This window comes from Corvus hawaiiensis, chromosome 26 (assembly GCF_020740725.1).
Source record: "Corvus hawaiiensis isolate bCorHaw1 chromosome 26, bCorHaw1.pri.cur, whole genome shotgun sequence".
NCBI lineage: Eukaryota > Metazoa > Chordata > Aves > Passeriformes > Corvidae > Corvus > Corvus hawaiiensis.
Genome location: NC_063238.1, coordinates 33,209,758 through 33,227,098, shown reverse-complemented (window position 1 = coordinate 33,227,098; position 17,341 = coordinate 33,209,758). Strand labels below are relative to the sequence as shown.

The following is a 17,341-nucleotide window of genomic DNA, read 5'->3' as shown; positions in this document are numbered from 1 at the left end:
AAACCTCCCTCTACACTTATATGTTATGCCGATGATTAATAAAAATAACTACATATGGGTGAGTCACTGGGGTGGTTTCATTCAGTTTGTAACTGCAATCAAAATAAAAGGTGTTCCCCAAAGGCTCATTCCCAGGCACTATCTAAATCGCTCCTGCAGGAAAGAGCTGACTGATATGGTGGTATAAACATCAATACTCACTGAGTTCACTTTAATCTGGTTAGTATTTGCCAAGCCAAATATTGCAAAACTACTTAAACCCCTCATCACACCTCTAAAGAATCAAGCTCCTATGCACAAAATTTGGGCTGAGTTTGGTTGGGTTTTTTTTTTTTTTGATTTTTTTGTTTTAAAGTAAAATAAAGGAGTTGAGAAAAAGGTTACCAAAATTTTTAGCCTTTGTTTATTGAGTTACAACAAATGAGCAACAAGTTAGAAAAGTTGGATTTATGCAAACTCCCTGGCATCCTATTTGTGCAGCGTACTGAAAGGTGGGCAAGTTTTCCAAACCCAGCGCGGCAGAGGAACGCACTGGACGGCTCTTGCACCCAGGCTCCTGCTCTCCCTCTGTTCCCTCCTCACATGTGCACAGACACCCCCATGCAAATCCAAATTAGCAGTATTTGAAAAAAAGTGCACTCAGGAACCTAGGAGTCACCTAAAAATTTTAGTGGCAAGGGTTAATAAGAAACTTCTGTTGTGCGCTACAATGTCTAAAGCTGGAGGGCAGACTGCTGGTTATGGTGTCCATCGCTGTACCAGCCACAGAAACACAAACAAGTTTGGATTATGAAGCATCTTAATTTCCTCGCTCCAACCCCTCTGGGAGTTGTACTGCATGTTTAAACAAAAAGTGCTAAAAAACCCCCAAAACCAAACCAATAACCAAAAAACGGCATTCTAGCCAAATCTTCAGAGACCCACAGCTGGGGCTGGCTGGTGAAAAGTGAAGTACACGAGCTGGAGAAGACTTGCCATGTAGGAGCATGGAAAAGCAGAGATTTAAATACTTCAACCAGTAGCAGGTGGCCATAGAACAAAACAAAAAAGTCAAAGCAAGAAGAGAAAAAAAACAAAAAAACAAACCCCACCGCTCCAGAACATATTTAACTGGTCTGAAATGTAAACCAGGGTGGGGATCTGGGCTCAGGTGTTGATCTGCACCAAGACAACTCCAAAAGATTGCAACTCAAAACACTTCAGGAAAAAAAAAAAATCTTCTCTCCCTCGTCCACAAAAGACACTTCCCTCCCCCCAACCAACCCCAAAATTTCTCAATTGCATTATATGCAAGAATAGCTTGCACCTATTAAAAAAAATTAACAAAATTTTTATGTTGTACAAATCTGTTCCAGTAGAGGAAGAGGCTGGGCAGGGAAAAGTGGGTGGGAGAGAAACTAAGAGAAACCTATGTACAAGGACCTTTCCTCTTTCTTTCTTCTCTTTTGTAATGCAGTAGTAGGACTTTGGCACTATCAACAATTCCATGATGATGCTCCATGAGAGTATTTCTCACTGTGCCTCCACAAGCACAGTTTGAGACTTGGGAGTCACAACACACTCTCTCAACCCAGGCAGGAAAATAGAGTTTTCTTCTATTTTCAGGCAGCATTTCCCCTTCAACATCAGGACAGTGTAGCTGAGGAGTACCCCTGCAAAAATTATAACAGCAGCATATTATTTTTTAAGGCACTATGAACTGTTTGAGCTGTTAACTAAGATGGCATCTGGTTTACATCCCTGCACATATGGTAACACTGTTTTGTGTTAACTGTACCCTGAGGCCTATCCTTATCACAGCCTCATGTGGTAGGGTATTGGATTTTTGCTGCATGTTAACAGCCAGTTAATAATCCCCTACAGATTTCTAAGAGGGATATATGGTCCAGCCTTAGCTCAGGCAGATTCTCACACTGACTCAAAGATGATGCATGCACGTGTTTGGGGCAACTACTTTGCAACCACAGGACAGACGGTGCTAAAGCCAAGAAGACTTCAGGTCTCTCTCCCCCAGTTAATCCCCTCATAATACTTTTTGTTTTACATGATTTTATAAAATTATACAAACTACATGACAATGGAAAAAGGATGTGCTTGTGCTCTGCAGAGCAGCTTCCTGGTTCTGCTAGGACTCCTGCACCTACATAAAGGATGCACAGAAAGGACCAGAGATTAAAAAATGACCCCTCAATACCCAGCCTTCAAATAGCCACCACTTCACACGTATCCCCAGTTCCCAGGAAAAAGCAAGGGCTCTATGACAGGGATTATGCTCAGTTTTACCACACTGAGGTGTGAACGTGCAAGAAGTACAAACATCCTCCTCATCCACCCTGCAGCAGTGCTCACTGAAACCTGAGCTGACTTGTTATTTCACACCTCTTATGGATGTTGCTATCTGGTCTGTTATTTCCCACAAAAGCAGTGAGCTCTATCTGGCATCTGCAATGCAGAAAGCAAGGCAGTCAAGCCCAGGAAAAGGCAATAGGCTTGCACCAACATCAAGGGGAAAAGTCCTCCCCCTATCCCCGAGACCTTCCCACACAGGCCCCTGTTCCTCCTGACTCACTGGAAAATTTTAATTGCTGCATTGGGTTTTGCTTCTCCCTCTGAAATCCTTCATTGTATTAGAGCTTGGGTCTCTAATGCACCTCATTGGTTTCAGGGGAAAAAGCATGTCCTCCCTACTTCAGCCTCATTCCCTTGAATGTTTAAGGGTGACCTGAATTCTGCAAAAACCACTGGTCAATCCCATGCTGACTTACTTCAGGATGCTGACTTGGAGCCCAGTGCCAGTAACAGACACTATAGTGAGCTTCTTAAATGAAACCCTAAACCTCAAGAGAAGTGAGAACTTGGGCAGAAAGTGAGAAACCCCAGTGCTGTTCACTTTTAGTGGTTTTGGACACTGAGGAATGCACTGGGCCATGGGCAAACAAGTGATCTCAGCTCCCGCAGCAGTGCAGAAGGAGCTGGAGATGCCAAAAGGACCCGGACTATTTCTGATGCTCAGTATCATGCATTCAGCAGATGCAAGGGATGACTGCCTTCAGGCCTCTGCAACTTTCACGCATGGTTTTACTTTGGCAAATCTCCACAGAGCAGCAGTCACAGCCATCCAGCAACAGGGTGTTCAGCTACCTTGTTCCCACCATGAGCCACAGACTTTGGTGCCTACATCTTACAGGGCTCATGCTTAAAAAAGGAGGTCAGGAAATAACTCTAAAAAAAGACAGCTTACTGTGGAAAGGTGGTGATGGGGGGAAAAAAGTATCATTCTGAGAGAAAACAAAAGTTCTGATCTTGGGAAAACCCCACAGGGAGACAACACTGAAGAAAGCCAGCAGTAGCTGCCAACCACTGGCACACTCTGGTCTTGCTCTCCTGTCTGAGCTGTAGTTTGCTGTATTTAATTCAGAACCAGTTTCTGTTTGTCAAGCTTGCACAAAGGAGGACAACAGACCTAATTTTGACCTGTGCTGCAGGAAGGCAGGAATCTCCCTATTGATGGAAAGGGAGCTAAAGCACCCTCCTGACAGAGCAGTGGGGCCTCACTACAAAAGGGACACAAGGCTTCATAACAGTCTCTAGAACACTTTCAGAGATGGCTTTAATGCACCCTACAGCAGCCACTCAACATCTGGAAGGCTGCAGTACCCTATGGGGACAGATCTCCCAGCCTCACTGTTCAAGAAACCTGACCTACTCTATGGAATAAATCCAATTTTGCCAAAAGCTTCAGATACAGACTTAGAGATACAGAGCCTCTTAGTCCTGGGATGGCAGAGCCTGGCATGAATCCTGCTCTCACAGAAGCCCAGTTCCTTGTGAAATTCCCTCTTGCTGCAGCAGCAGCAGAATCTGCCAAACATGGATCAGTTTTGGAAAAACTCAGTTTTTTAAGGCATAAGGTCTGTCTAGGCTATAATGCAATAGCTCTCTAATAGTTCCAAAATCTCCTAAAGATACATGTAGGAGAAGAAAGTGACCGAGATGGTCTGGAAGACCTGAGGTTTTACAGAAGCTGCACATGATTTCAGTCAAGAGGCGTATGGAGGTCAGTCACCAACAAACATTCATTTTAGACTACATAGATTAAGCTGGTAAAACAGCAACACCATGAATATGAAAGGAGCACACTTCTGCCCGATGTAGGGTTCAGCAGTGAAAGACTCACACAGTTAGTGTGGCTGTGTGAGAGCCAAGAGGAGTCCCTTGTCAGCTGTTCAGTCCACCTCTTATATGTGGTACCTGAGGAGCACGCTAGGAAAAATCACACTTTTATGACAACAGGCAGAAACAAGCTCTCTGTCATGTCATGCAGTCTCTGCTTTTGAGTCATACCCTGGATGTCACTTAGGATAACACCTTGTTAATTTAACACCAAAGTTTTAGCTGAAAATTTCTAAGATTGGCTGCACAATGAAAGCTTAGAAAAAGTACCTGAGATTTTTCCATGAGACCCATCAGTGTGGGATGTAAAGCTTCCAAATTCTGTGTCACAACAACTGTGACAACGCCTCTGTGTGCGCACCAGAGAGCGGGCACCTACGTTTCTGGGCTGAGACTTACAGGCAGAATAAGGGAAAATTAAAAAGACTTTTGTCAAGTCCCCAGACCAGCACACCGAGAAACTGGCAAAGAGCAGAGGACAAAATGGCCCTCTGATCTTACTGCACGCTCTTTGCAGCAAAAGTCCTGCTCCAGTGCACCTTTTCTCAGTACGTGTATTTTACACACAGCCACCAGAAAGCTCCTCATCAAAAGGATCACTCAGCAACAGTTTAACTGAAATCAAAGTTCTTATAAAAATTCCTCTCTAATAACACTTGAGCACCTCCAGAGCCCTGGAGCTTTATGGTCAACATCTGTACCAGGGCACAGAGGCAGGAGGTTCACTCCAACATACCTGACACTGCTCACAAGCACAAAAATGCAGGCACCAAACCTGTGCTGCTGGAAGGGAGCTGTTGCAGAGCTTGGTTTCATAGTGTAAGAGGCTTGTAAGAAACAGTGGTTTCAGGCAACTCCTCCCACTCCTGCCTTCCTCCCCATTCCCCCTCTGAGCCCCTGGTCTGCTACCTCTCCTCAGAATCAATATTTGTAGCTGGAAGGGGGAAATGATCTGGAATAACAACCCTGAGGAAAAAAAAAAAAATCCCACAATGCATTTATTCATCACACATTTGACTTTAAAAGGCAGATCAGATCCTGGCTCTCCCTTCTTATGTGGCTGCACAACAGTGGCACCCAAGCGTGCCTCTGGCTGATGTTCCCACATCCTTCTTCCTTTAAATCCCTGCCTTTGACACACAGGTAACACCTGTTCCTCACATCCCTAATTACCAACTTTTTCAAGAATAGTGCAGGACAGTGGCTTGCACTGCAGTCAATCTTTAAGATATTTTGTTATATAGATACTGTCATAACGTTTCTCAAGATTAGCTGACAGAATTCACAGTCAAAAATAATGTCATTTCAGGATTTTTTTTTTTTTTTTTTTTTTTCCGAATCAGAGAAAATGTCCAGGAGACTTCTGGACAAGTACTGCACATGGAGAAAGTGGAGTGCTAGCCAGCAGGGCTTGATACCAAAAACTGCATCTGTCCAACAGGTAGTTCAATCCAAGTACTGGTAGCTGTAAAAGCAGAAGTCTTAAATACAAGTGTGGAGGCACTTCTATCAGTCCTGGCTTTTTAAATTATTATTATTTTTTTTAATTTATTAAAGAAATGCTAAAGTATATTTTACTTAATAGATGTCAGAAAACTATCAATTTTCTCAAACAGGTGTTCTCTCACTATCATTTTTAATGCAGGATGCTGATCTTTCTGTAGGATAAGCTCTAAAGTTCTGGCTAAAGGAACCTCTGGTTTAGGAGAGACAGATTCATTTATACTGAAAAACGTTACAGGCTCCAGTGAACTCAATTCAACAAGCAAGAAATGCTGACAGTGCTTGCTCCAGATTTACACCTGTGCAACTGTGATCAGAAACAGGTTTTAGATCTCCAAATAAAAAGTCCTTTCACGTTGGGAAAGATCATATAAAGCCCCCATAAAGCCAGACCCCGCAGCTTGCTTTTAAATTCAATATTCTGTGAAGAAGAGCTGCTAAACACCCACACAGCTTAGTCTGGGGCATTTCCTAAACCTCTAGTGTGAGCAAGCAGAACAAAGCAAGACTGGAGACAGTTCTCACCTGCAAGAGGAAGAAAGCACATTTGCATGAGGCACTTCAGCACCCACTTTTGTTTTTTCGCTTGTTTTTGCATAAAGAAGCATCTGTGTCCTAGGCCCTTCCCCCAGTGAGCTTTTGTTTTGAATATCGCAGAATGCTGCAAAGGAAGGACCTGAGATGCAAAAACAGGCGCAACCCCTATTCAGTGATCTCTCAGGCAAGGGGGATATTAGCAACTAGTGTTACTTACTATTTCTTCGTGTGGCTCAGCTAGCACCTTTTATATAAAGTGCTGCAGAAGTTACATATGTTGTTTAAAGGCAGAAAGTTTTAAGGTTTAATCGCTTACTGCCCAAGGGGAAGAAAAAAAAAAAAAAAAAAAATCAGAAAAACCTCCCTTATCCAGGACTTGACCCACAAGGAGACAAGAAACAAGGCAAATGGCACTAACCCCTCCCCTACCATGCAGCTGGCCTTAATTTACAAGCATGATGGGTCTCCCTTTTGTTCAGGCATCCAGCAGGCACGAGCATCCGGCAGGGATGGGCTCCAGGGATTTACACTGAAGAGGGGCTACAGAATGCTGGAAGTACACCCAGACAAAGGCAGGCTCAGAGAAACAGGGCACCATCAGCATTACCTGTCTATACGTGGGAATTGTCTCCAGATATACTTTCAGAGTCCAAGTCTGCCAGCTCTGTGTGGCCCTCGGGGGCCGTTTGGCTCCAGCTGTCCGTACAGTCCGAGGCAGCGTCGTCCTCGCCCACCGTCACCTCCACCCAGTTGACCTCCGCCAGCTCCTCGTTCTCCTCGCTGCCATGGCCATCGTGGCTGTTGCACTCCAGCCTGTCCACACCCTCTGCTTGATTCCCTAACAACGAGTCTTTCAGTGGTTCGCAGTCTCTTTTTGCTCTCACCACTGGTTTCCCCCCATTCTCTTCATTCAGTTTTTTATGCTCCTGGTAATGCTGCCGAGACACCTCATTACCATTCTTTGGACTCTCAGCATGTTTTGAGCTCTTTTTCTGGCTCTGCTTGTTATGACCATCACCAGCATACTGCTGCTGGTACTGGTCAATCCATTTAAGTGACCCTGCTCTTAGTGAAGACCGGTTTTCCTTGAACCAGCGGACTATTTCAGTTCTCGTGAGCCCAGTCTGAGATGCCAACTGGTCATACTCCTGGGGTGATGGCCACTGGGTCCTTGCAAATGTGCTCTTCAGTAGATGAATTTGCTCTTGTGTTTTCTTCAACGTGGTGGAGGACCCAGATAAAGCACCAGGGAGCTGAGAGCTACTCAGAAGTTCTGCCTGGCTTATTGCACCATTGGGAGTTCCTTGATCCTTACTTTTTCTGTATGATCCCATTGAGTCCAAGACAGCTTGCTCCATGCTGTCCCTTATCTTTCTCCGCTCAGAGAACCATGAATCTATCTCCCTCCGACTCAGCTTAGTCTCCATTCGCAGCCTATCCAATTCTCCTTGGGTAGGAAAAGAGCATCTCAAGAAACTCTCCTCAAGGGCCCTAAGCTGCTCTTGAGTTTTCTCTTTGAATCTCTGGGGAGTAAAATCTGTGTATGGGTGAAATGACCGGCCATGTCGACCAGCTGAAGGTGCTATTTGATCTTTCCCTAAAGCATCACCAGGAATTTGCACAATGCCCCTCTGACTTCTGTACCTGTGGTCACTGAACCACTTCTTGATCTCACTCCTGGAAAGACCTGTTGCCTCTATAAGCCGGTAGACTTCTGCATCATCAGGAAACTGGCTTGCCAAGAAACTGGCCTTCAGCTCTGCTATCTGCTCCTTGGTCTTCTTCCGCTCACTGGCTGGTGTCATGGGAACAGCAGTCAACTTGGCAGGAATCTCAGGCACCTGAACTACGTGAGGACGCTTAGCCTCTGGGGCACTTGATAAGGTCTGTATCGTCCTCTTCTGCCCCTGGTTCGGGGCAACAGCAAGTGTAATTGGTGAACAGGAAACAGTTGAACCATTCGACACAGGAGTCAAAACCAGGCCAGTCTGGCCCAGTATCTGACAAGGCAAAGCTGTCTGGATGATAGGCTGTGGCATTTTTGCAGTTGCCAAAGGAGCTGGCAGGACGGTGATGGTCTGGGGAACTGCCTGGATAGTACCATTGAACATCTTCTTTCTTGCTTCCTCCACTTCTTCAGGAGACCAACTTATACCATGCTTCAAACGTTGCGTAGCAAACCAGATTCGGATTTGTTCTTCTGGATGTTTTGATGCTGCTGTCAACCACGACAACTCTGCTTGTGTTGGATAAGGAAACTTATTAAAGGAGTTGATCATGGTTGCGTTAGTGTCCAGTGCAGAGTTGTATTTGGTACTGTTCAGAGGGACCGGGACCTTGGGGACAAGGTTGATATTTGGTGGCAGCTGTACAGAGGGCATAACATGGGCTAACACATCGTGGAGAAGGTCTCCATTTATACAGGCAATAGCTTCAGTGGCTTCAGTTATGATGCGGGGGAGAGCGCCATCCACGTGGTTTTCTGTAACTCCCTCTTCTGGCTTTTTGGATCCCTTCTTGGTCTCCCCTTTAGGCTTTCCCAGTTTCATCACTGGCACTTTATTCGCACTAATTCCCCCATGTAGTGAATCGTCACACTCTGCATTTTCTAGCCCACTGCTTGTGACAGTGACATTGTTAGTGGTGGTCTCAATGGACTGCTCTAAAACAGTCTGATTATTGCGTTTAATTAATTTCAGTTTAAAGTTAGTCTCTCCCGGGTGGTATTTTGTGTTGTGGTCAGATAAAGAATCATATTTTTTGGTTGTGAAGTTGCATTCAGCACAGACATACAGGGGGTTGAGAATGACATTTGGATGCTGGGTGTCAACGTGCTCTGTAAATTCATTTAAGTTTTGTGTTGAGTAAGGGCAATACTTACACTCATAACCACCTTGGGGTTTCTTAGACTGATTTTCAGCTGGGGGCTTTGCCTCAACCACTTCGCAGTCTTTGACTGAGTTTTCTGAAGGCCAACTTTTTTTGGAGTCCTGCTGCGATGCACCAGTCCCCTTGTCTTTAGGAGTCTCTACGCCCTCGGCACCTTCCTGCTCCATGACTTCAGAAGTTCGCACCATACAGGGAGTCGTGGACTTTCTTTTGCTAGCCATGGCAGCTCCTGGCACCGTGCTGTTGTCCCAGATGGTCGCTTCTTTTGACAGGGTGAGCAACCAGCTCAGTAGATCTTGCAAACAGCTCCAAACTTCCCTGATTATTTGACTCTGTTTTGTTTAATGAATTTCTGCCCTGGCTGTGACCATCAGCTCCACCAGTAGACCTGTCAGCTGCATGACACCTGTGAAACAAAGCACATGTTGTTAGGCACTGATCTATAAAACATAAATTTAGCAGAAAGCCACAGCTCAAGGCATGTGCATTTGCAAGGCATGTGCATTATTTTGGATATTGCCAAACTCTTCCTCCTCTCTGTCATCATTTTAAGAGTCAAAAATTGCCCCACAAAGAATAAAAGCAGTGGGTAATTTGCAATGAAGTGTGCCACAAGAAGAAAATTACTTTAGAACAAATAAGATGAACGGACAGGGGATTTTAATCTCCACTAGACTCAATGTGTTTAGCTGGGAAAAGAAGACGACACTGCTATAAATACTGCATCTTTTTATAGAAGCTGCAATTCTATTAATTACTATTTTGAAGCCTGCAGATTTGAAACTGAGTGTGATTTATATTGAACTTAATTACTTCCCACTGTCACTTACCTTGTAAATATGTCTACTAAATGATTGTGGTTACTAATGATGGGTGATTTCTAAATAAAACTATAGGGTCTGCCTTGGTTGTAAAAGTAACGGCAGAAAGAAGAGTTAATGCAAATCAACACTTCCAGAGGTCTGTATTTTGAGAAAAGGTGGGCTCAAAGCAACTGTAGCAGGAGACTACAGCAGATTTATGAAGCTTATCAAGTCTTTTCCAGAAGAGAAGTTTCCTTAAAACACCACTTTTCACTCAACATTGACAGAAATAGCTACCAAAGGTCACAGAAGCCCTCAGATACCTTTTAAACAGGGTCCCTTTCTGTGACCCCACTGATGTTCTAATTAAGTCCCAACTTGTGCATGTCACTCCCTACAGAACTAAAAAAAGCCAAATCAAAACATTCTAAAGCTCAATTTTTATGTTGAAGCAGTTTTGAAAGTTTCCAAATTCAAGAATTCTGTAAAATGTATGTTTTGAAGGATCTGAGGCAAACATCGGTCAGAACAAGCATGAAGAAAAATTACACCAGTTTTTCTATGATCTACCTGCACTCATCAGGACTGGGTAGAGGGAAAAAGTGGAGTTCAGTTGTCAAAAGAGTTTCATTAATCAAAAAAAGATAAAAAAAGGTCACTTCCCTATTTGACAAGATGCTTTTTTTTATTAATCATTGATTCCAATTTGCTATTCTTCCTGATTGGAGAGTCTCTGGTTTCATAATACTTCTACAGTCTTGGCAGAAAACTCAGGTTTAACAATCAAGTAGTTCTTAGAATTGATTGAGAGAGGTACTGGTGTTTACAAACTGGAGCGGGACAGAAAGTGGAGATTCAGAGAGTGAAGTGTTCTAAATGGAGAATCTGAACTAGAGATCCAGTAGAAGATGCCCCTACCCACTGCAGGCGGGACAGACTGGATGGTCTTTAATGATCCTTTTCAAATGCACGTTTGCTTATTGTGAAGATTGTAAATGATAAACTGCATCCAGAACTGAAGACATGAAGATCTAACAAAATAAAATCCCACCGCAGTCACATCTGGACACATCCAACATCAGCAGACACTTTACAACCATCTGAGTGCTGCCCCTGTATCTGCTCCTCTTGCTTGAGCCTTGGCATGAGAGAAACTGTGAAAGCAGCTGCCAGCTTCTCGGTTCTGTTTGCAGCTGAGGAATACTCTGCAGGTCTCCAGAGCACAGTGCTGCCGCTCTGCCTGTCACAGATCACACCATTCCTGTACATATGGAAACTCAAAATGATATACTGCCAGAGGAAGCAGCTCCAGCTGGGGATAAGAGCAGGGATGGCAGCTTCCAGCTCTATGCATTCAAAACCCAGCACAAAGCAATTCCCCATACCCAAAACACTTCATGCGTGAATTCTCCACACAGCACCTTCATGGATAAGGCTCTTGTGAGACTCAAGCTGTGAAATTCCAAACACACCATGGAGAAGATGCCATGCAGACACTATTTGTTATAGTGCAGATGCCTCTGCATAACTGCACAGTGGTTTGTGTTCACAGCCACTGCCACCCCTGCTCCTCCCAGCCCTGACACAGCCCAGGCATGCTCCTGCATGCTTGGTAAAGCATCAGAGCATCTGGCTGACTTTCAAGGGTGCGTTTAAGCTCCACGAGCTTCCCTGGGAAATGGAGCATATTTGCTGAGCTCTGTGAAACAGAGATGGGGCTGCCCACAGGCTTATGGCTCTGCCTTGGTCAGGATGACCCAGTGCTATCTCCCCCTAACCTGGGACCACCAACATTGTCACCACCATTCCCCAAAGCATTTGCCTCTGAGCCAACATTCACTTTTCTGTTTCCTTCTTTTCCCTTCTGCCTTTTAATGATAAACAAGCAGAAGAACAGTGAAAGCCATGATGCCTGGTTTTCTGTAGATTTGTGCCAGCTGACCATTAAAATGGATCACACTGAATGTTCTCTATCATTTCCACATACTCTTTCAAAATTCCTTGTACTTCCCCTCACAATCGTCCTTCCACAGATATTTTGGCTGTGATCTGTGACTTGCTGTGTCCCACTGCAGATGGGATCAGAGGCTAGAGACAAACACACAGCTGTCCCAACTCCCATCTTCCTGATCACCAGTTTTTAACTGTGCTTGCAGAAAATGAATTATCTTTGAAGCTTCTTCCCTTATACCAAGTTTGGCTGAAACAGGCCAAAAGATGAGAGAAGGGGGCAGAATGAGCTCTGTAAGTCCAGCTGGTGCTGGAAACAGGGTGAAGGTGATCAGGTCATCAGGTCATCTCACTCTTCCCTGTATATTCCCACAACATTTATGATACTGACTTTCTTATATGAGGGAAGGGAGGTGCAAGGCAGTGCCCTGGGCCGGGGTGATGAAGATGAGGATGGAGTCATGGTTCCTGGGATGCTCCTCTGAGTCTTGCTCTCCCTCCCAGGCCACAGCTGCACCTAATAGTCTGCTCCTGTTTTCATGTATGACCTCCTGCAAAATTCATTTGGTAACATCAACAAAAGGAAGAAAATTCAAAGGACATCAAAGACAGAGGAAGGCTTATTTGTATTTCACTGAATTTCCCCCATCCTCCACAGGAAGAAAAAGCTAGGAACATAAAGGAGTGTGATGGAAGAGAAAGAGTGGAGAAGGGAGAAACATCTAGGCGACAGCTTTGAATCAATCAAAGGTTTCTTAAAAGACTAAATGTTTTGAATTCCCCAGTCTCTGGAAGCTCAGCAAGCTCTCTGCTGCACCAAGCTCCCAACTCTTATGAGGACAGGAGGACTGACCTCAAACAAGAATGCTCCAGTACAAAGGAAGGGCCAAGGTCCCTTCAAAACATATCTAAGTGTGTGGAAAGATGAAAAATTCTTTCTGCTACAGTTTTTCTAAAAAATTGTACAGATTGTTGCTTCTCTTCCTTCTTCTTTTCCACAGTGTTTTTCTGCATGTCAATTGCTGGTTTTCTAACCCTACACTTTGAGTAGTTTTTTTTTTCTGCCACATGAGAATCACAAGGCACCACAGAAATCAAGCTGAAGTCAAATACTTCTTTTTCAATAAATGAAACAAATGACTTTTAGTCTAAGATGCACACTTTGGGGCACTCATAACTAGCTACAGACTATCTTTGTCCCTTCAAGCTACACTCTGAAAGATGGGGAGGAGGAGAAGCTCAACATTTGCATGAGCAAGTAGAGTTTATTGGGACCTCCAGGCTATAGGACCTTAGTAAGGATGTAATTTGGGATAAAGCAATAGGAAGTTCCAAAGGAGGATGGGACCCCCCCCAAGACACATCCTTGGGAGGTGCATCATGTACAGTTGCAAGGACTGCCACAGCCCATCCCAGAACATTAGAGAAAGCATCAAGAGCATCTCACAGCTTTCAAACATGAGCCACTTGCCAGAACATCAAAGCCCCAGCAGACAGCTTTAAATACGTGGTGTTGCTCCTGACAAAACTGATAAATGATGCCACTTCAGCTCCTGCAATGTAATAGCTTTTAGCAACCAGCACATCCTGATGGGAACCTGAGCTACACTTTATCACCTGAGCCCTGTCCACAGGACATGCACTCCTTCAAGGGGCAAAATTCACATCTGATATTCAATGTGGGGCTGCACCACAGTCAGGTGGCCCTAAATCTGGCCCTGTTCACTTTATATTTTATTATGGACAGGACCCTGGACAAGTGACCTCTTTTTTTTGGCTGCTGCCACTGTGGAGTACCCACAGGAGTGGGGTGCAGGGGTGCAGTCAGCAGCTTCTTTGTGAGCTCACTGCATACTCATTGTGCATGGAGAGGGAAGACAGTCCTCATCCCTACAGCTCACCTGCCACATCTCTTGCTTGTCTCCCCACACTGCAGGGGGTTGAAAGAAAAAAAAAATCTCATTTTTTGAATTTTCTTTTTAAATGAGCAAATGCACAAAGCAGCAAAAGGCAACCAGGTGAAAAACAAAAGTGCTTGGCTCCAAGCAGAATCTGTCATTGTGAATGAGGTCTAAACCAAACCACAGAGAACCTGCGTGCAGGAACAAAAACTTTCGATTTGCTTTGCTTCAGCAAAGACATCCAGGACAGGAGCACACAGGTCAGAAGCAATGCCTTCTTTTAAACTTATCTCCCCAAAAGTGCATCACAGCACTTAAGAGTGAGGCCCTAACCTGTCTTCATTTAATTTCTAAAATTTGTTTAAATAATGAAAGAATCCAGTCACGGTCCTCTGATCAATCGAACCCCTGTTAAAATGGCTACAGAGCATCTGAAAAGAGAATGAAGTGGGATCTTAATGGCAACTCTGTGCATGACTGAGGAAATACCAGATTTCCTACCTGATCATCTGGCCCCAGACTGGGAAAACTGCAGAGACTCACACAGGTAAAATAAGCCATGTTTTTAGGCCTGGCTGGCACTGGAAAACGCATACCTGTGTAGCAATGCCACCTTCCATCAGCATAAGGTGACTGTACAGTTCAAGCTAAGGAATGATAAAAACAAATCCAAAAGGTTTCTCTTGCTGAATACTGAAATCTTTTCACTCTCTCCTATCTTTACCTTGTGCACATAGCTAATTTTATGCCCTACTTCCCCCACAACAGAAGGCAAATATTGGGGTAGAAACTGAACTCATTTTCTGCAGTGTTATTCCCACAGGCTCCTCCAAGGTGGTGGCAGAGCAGGAATTTTCCATGGCACCTGGGACACAGCTCAGTTGCACAAGTCCTGTGAGCTGTGGCTGGGGAAGTGGTAGGGCAGGGGGGAGACAGGGCAAGATGCTGCCTGTTTTTCCTCATACCCCAAAACATGACTGAGTCTGGAAAAGGCTGTCTAAAGACAACCAAATTTGAAGGTATGTCTAATTAAAAAACACGGAAAACCTTACTTTCAGCAGAAAGGAAAAAGCACATCAGAAATATCACTGTTTTGTGCTGCATCTTGCTTTCAGCCAAGGGCTGGAGTAAACAGAGGCTGAAAGAGTTTGAACCCCCCAGGCAGTGCAAATGATCTTTACTTTTCACAGATAAACCTTGCTTTTAAAAACAAACAAACAGAAAAAACCCAAACACTTTAGGGACACTTGTGTAATTTGCCAATAAAATCTTCCTTTACTTTTTCATCTTGCTCCATTGTTTGCTCTGCCCTGTGCTGGCAGAGAGTTCCCAGCACCTGGCCTCATTTGAAAATGAACAGTGGGAAAACCACCAGCATGAGGATATCTGCAAACAAGCACAGAAATATAGGAGTGCTCATTTGCAAGGGCTGGCTGATGTTTGAAGAGGGTGGAAATATTTTATTGCTTACTGCTTAGGAGCTCAGTCTCCACAAACAGCATCGTCTCTGCTACGAAGGACAAGCACCAGCAAATTACACTCTTGTAATTTAACACCCACACCCCCCCTTGTCTGAACATGACATTTACTATCACAAAGGTACAAACTCCTCCTTACAGCTTTCCCACGCCCCTTCCCCAGCTTGGCGCCGCAGCAGAAGTAACAGAGGAGGTACACAGCACAGAGCTCACTAGAAAGGACTTGTTGGGCACCAATTGTTCACTCCCTGGGTTCTTTTGGAAGACCATCCCACTTTATCTCACAGTAACTGGATCTCAGCAAACCTCAACACAGATGCCATGCTCTGCCCTTGGACATCAGCCAGGCCCTGCTGCTCACTGCCTTGCAAACACTGCAGGTTGCTTTTAAAGCAGGGACACCCTTTTTCAGGAGCTGAAGAATTTGCCACCCCTTCCAGGGTGTGTGACCAACCACACCATGATGGACTGCAGTACTTCTGTTCATTCCTGGATATCTTCAACCATCTCCTTTCATAACCTTCCAAGCCTGCGGGTCCCTGACTTCCCTAGGACCCAAATACTGTCTCCCTCTGAGCATCCCGGATTTTAACACTTGACTACAAATTCCGTGGCTGCCTAAAAGTCATGCTCAAAGAGTTCAGAGCAGAGCAGAAACTAAGTGATATTACTCAACAGCATCATAAGCCCCCATGACCATCTACTCGTTGTTCATGAAGGCTGCAGCAATGCAAACACAGGCAGCACAGAACAGAGCTGTCATCCTGCTCCCCATCAGAGATGCTGAACTCACATTCATTAAAGTTGTGGTAACATTTTTCTCCTACAAACACAAGGATGAGAGGGGAGATACACATTTCATGGTGCAGAAAAAGGAACATGCCTAGGGTGATGTTTTTCCTTCCTTACAACTGTTTTCAGCATGCAGCTGCTACAGTAGTATCAAAAAGCACATCAGCTAGCACAGCAAAAAACATGCTGTTGCTCTCCTCTGTGATAAAACACTTTAAAACATTGCTTAATTACATACAGAAAAATAAGCGGAAGCAAACCAGGGCAAATAATTCCTGCATGATAGATTGGGACTGTGACAATTTACAAAAAAAAAAAACCCATACAGAAAGGCAGGTTTTGTGAACTAGGGCAGAGCTCTTAAAACAGCATTTAAGCCAGACCAGCCCAGAGCTCCAATACTTCTACAGTTCTTTGTGAGCTGAATAAATCCCAATTAAAGGGGAGGTATACAGATTGTTACAGCAATAATTTTTGCAGGCATGTGGAAATATAAAATTGACAGTTTGCATATGTTGGTGCAGACATTTCTAATTATAAAAATATTCCCACATTGATGTCTGTTACAGGATGCCGTGACCATGAGTATTTGTCTACAGGGAAGCAGCAATTGATAATTTTTCTTTCTTTTAAGGATCAGAGACTCACACCTTTCAAAGGTGATCAGCAAACCAAACTGCCTCCAGGACTCCTGACTTCCCTGGCAACACATCCTGTGAAATTGGATGTCAACAGATGAACGGGGGCAGAAGCAAACCCAGCGCACATCCCACCTCTGCCCTGCACCCCCTACAGTCACTGAGAGACTCTGTAAAAACACACAGATAAAACAAAAATCAGAAGTATTGGTGGGCTGAGGGTAGAATGAAAGGGTTTTTAGAAGGCAGCAACAGCTGTAGAAAATCCTGGAGAAGTGCATAATGAAATTAATCACATGAAAGCTGCCTTTTAACATTAACAGCTCAGCTGTGATGTGACCACTGCGTAGAGATAGAAAAACTTACTCTGAAAAACACAAGTATTTTGGGGGAAAAAAAACCCTGTTAGTAGGCTTCGCCAGAATAGGTTGTGTGGCAGAACCATGCAAGAGAGGCTTATTTCAGAGTACACTGCTAACAGGCTGTTCTTTTGAACTGAAATGTTCTCATTCAAGCTGCTGCTAAGCCAAAGATGCGGGGAAAATGGTGGTATGAACACAAGAGGCCGAGCCCTTCCCATAAAAGGGGAAGTTGAACATTGCGTGCTGTGAATTTTCTATTATAAGTACCAATCTGCAATCACTGCCTTGTACTTCCCCCCCCCCCCCCCCCCCCTT

General features: G+C 44.4%; 1 protein-coding gene across 8 annotated transcripts in view; it reads right to left on the bottom strand.

The window, feature by feature from the left end:
• Positions 1–380: 380 nt before the first annotated feature.
• Positions 381–17,341, bottom strand: part of ZHX2 (zinc fingers and homeoboxes 2) — a 75,514-nt gene continuing 58,553 nt past the window's right edge. For 7 of the 8 annotated variants that reach the window (XM_048286173.1, XM_048286175.1, XM_048286168.1 and 4 more), the window contains 2 exons: positions 6,821–9,508; positions 381–1,652 (listed from right to left, as the gene is read on the bottom strand). In XM_048286173.1, coding sequence (XP_048142130.1) covers positions 6,825–9,323 — 2,499 coding nt within the window. In that variant the 5' untranslated portion in view covers positions 9,324–9,508 and the 3' untranslated portion in view covers positions 381–1,652; positions 6,821–6,824. Of the gene's footprint in view, positions 1,653–6,201; positions 6,338–6,820; positions 9,509–17,341 lie in introns of all 8 variants that reach the window. The other variant, XR_007199873.1, reaches the window with a different exon arrangement.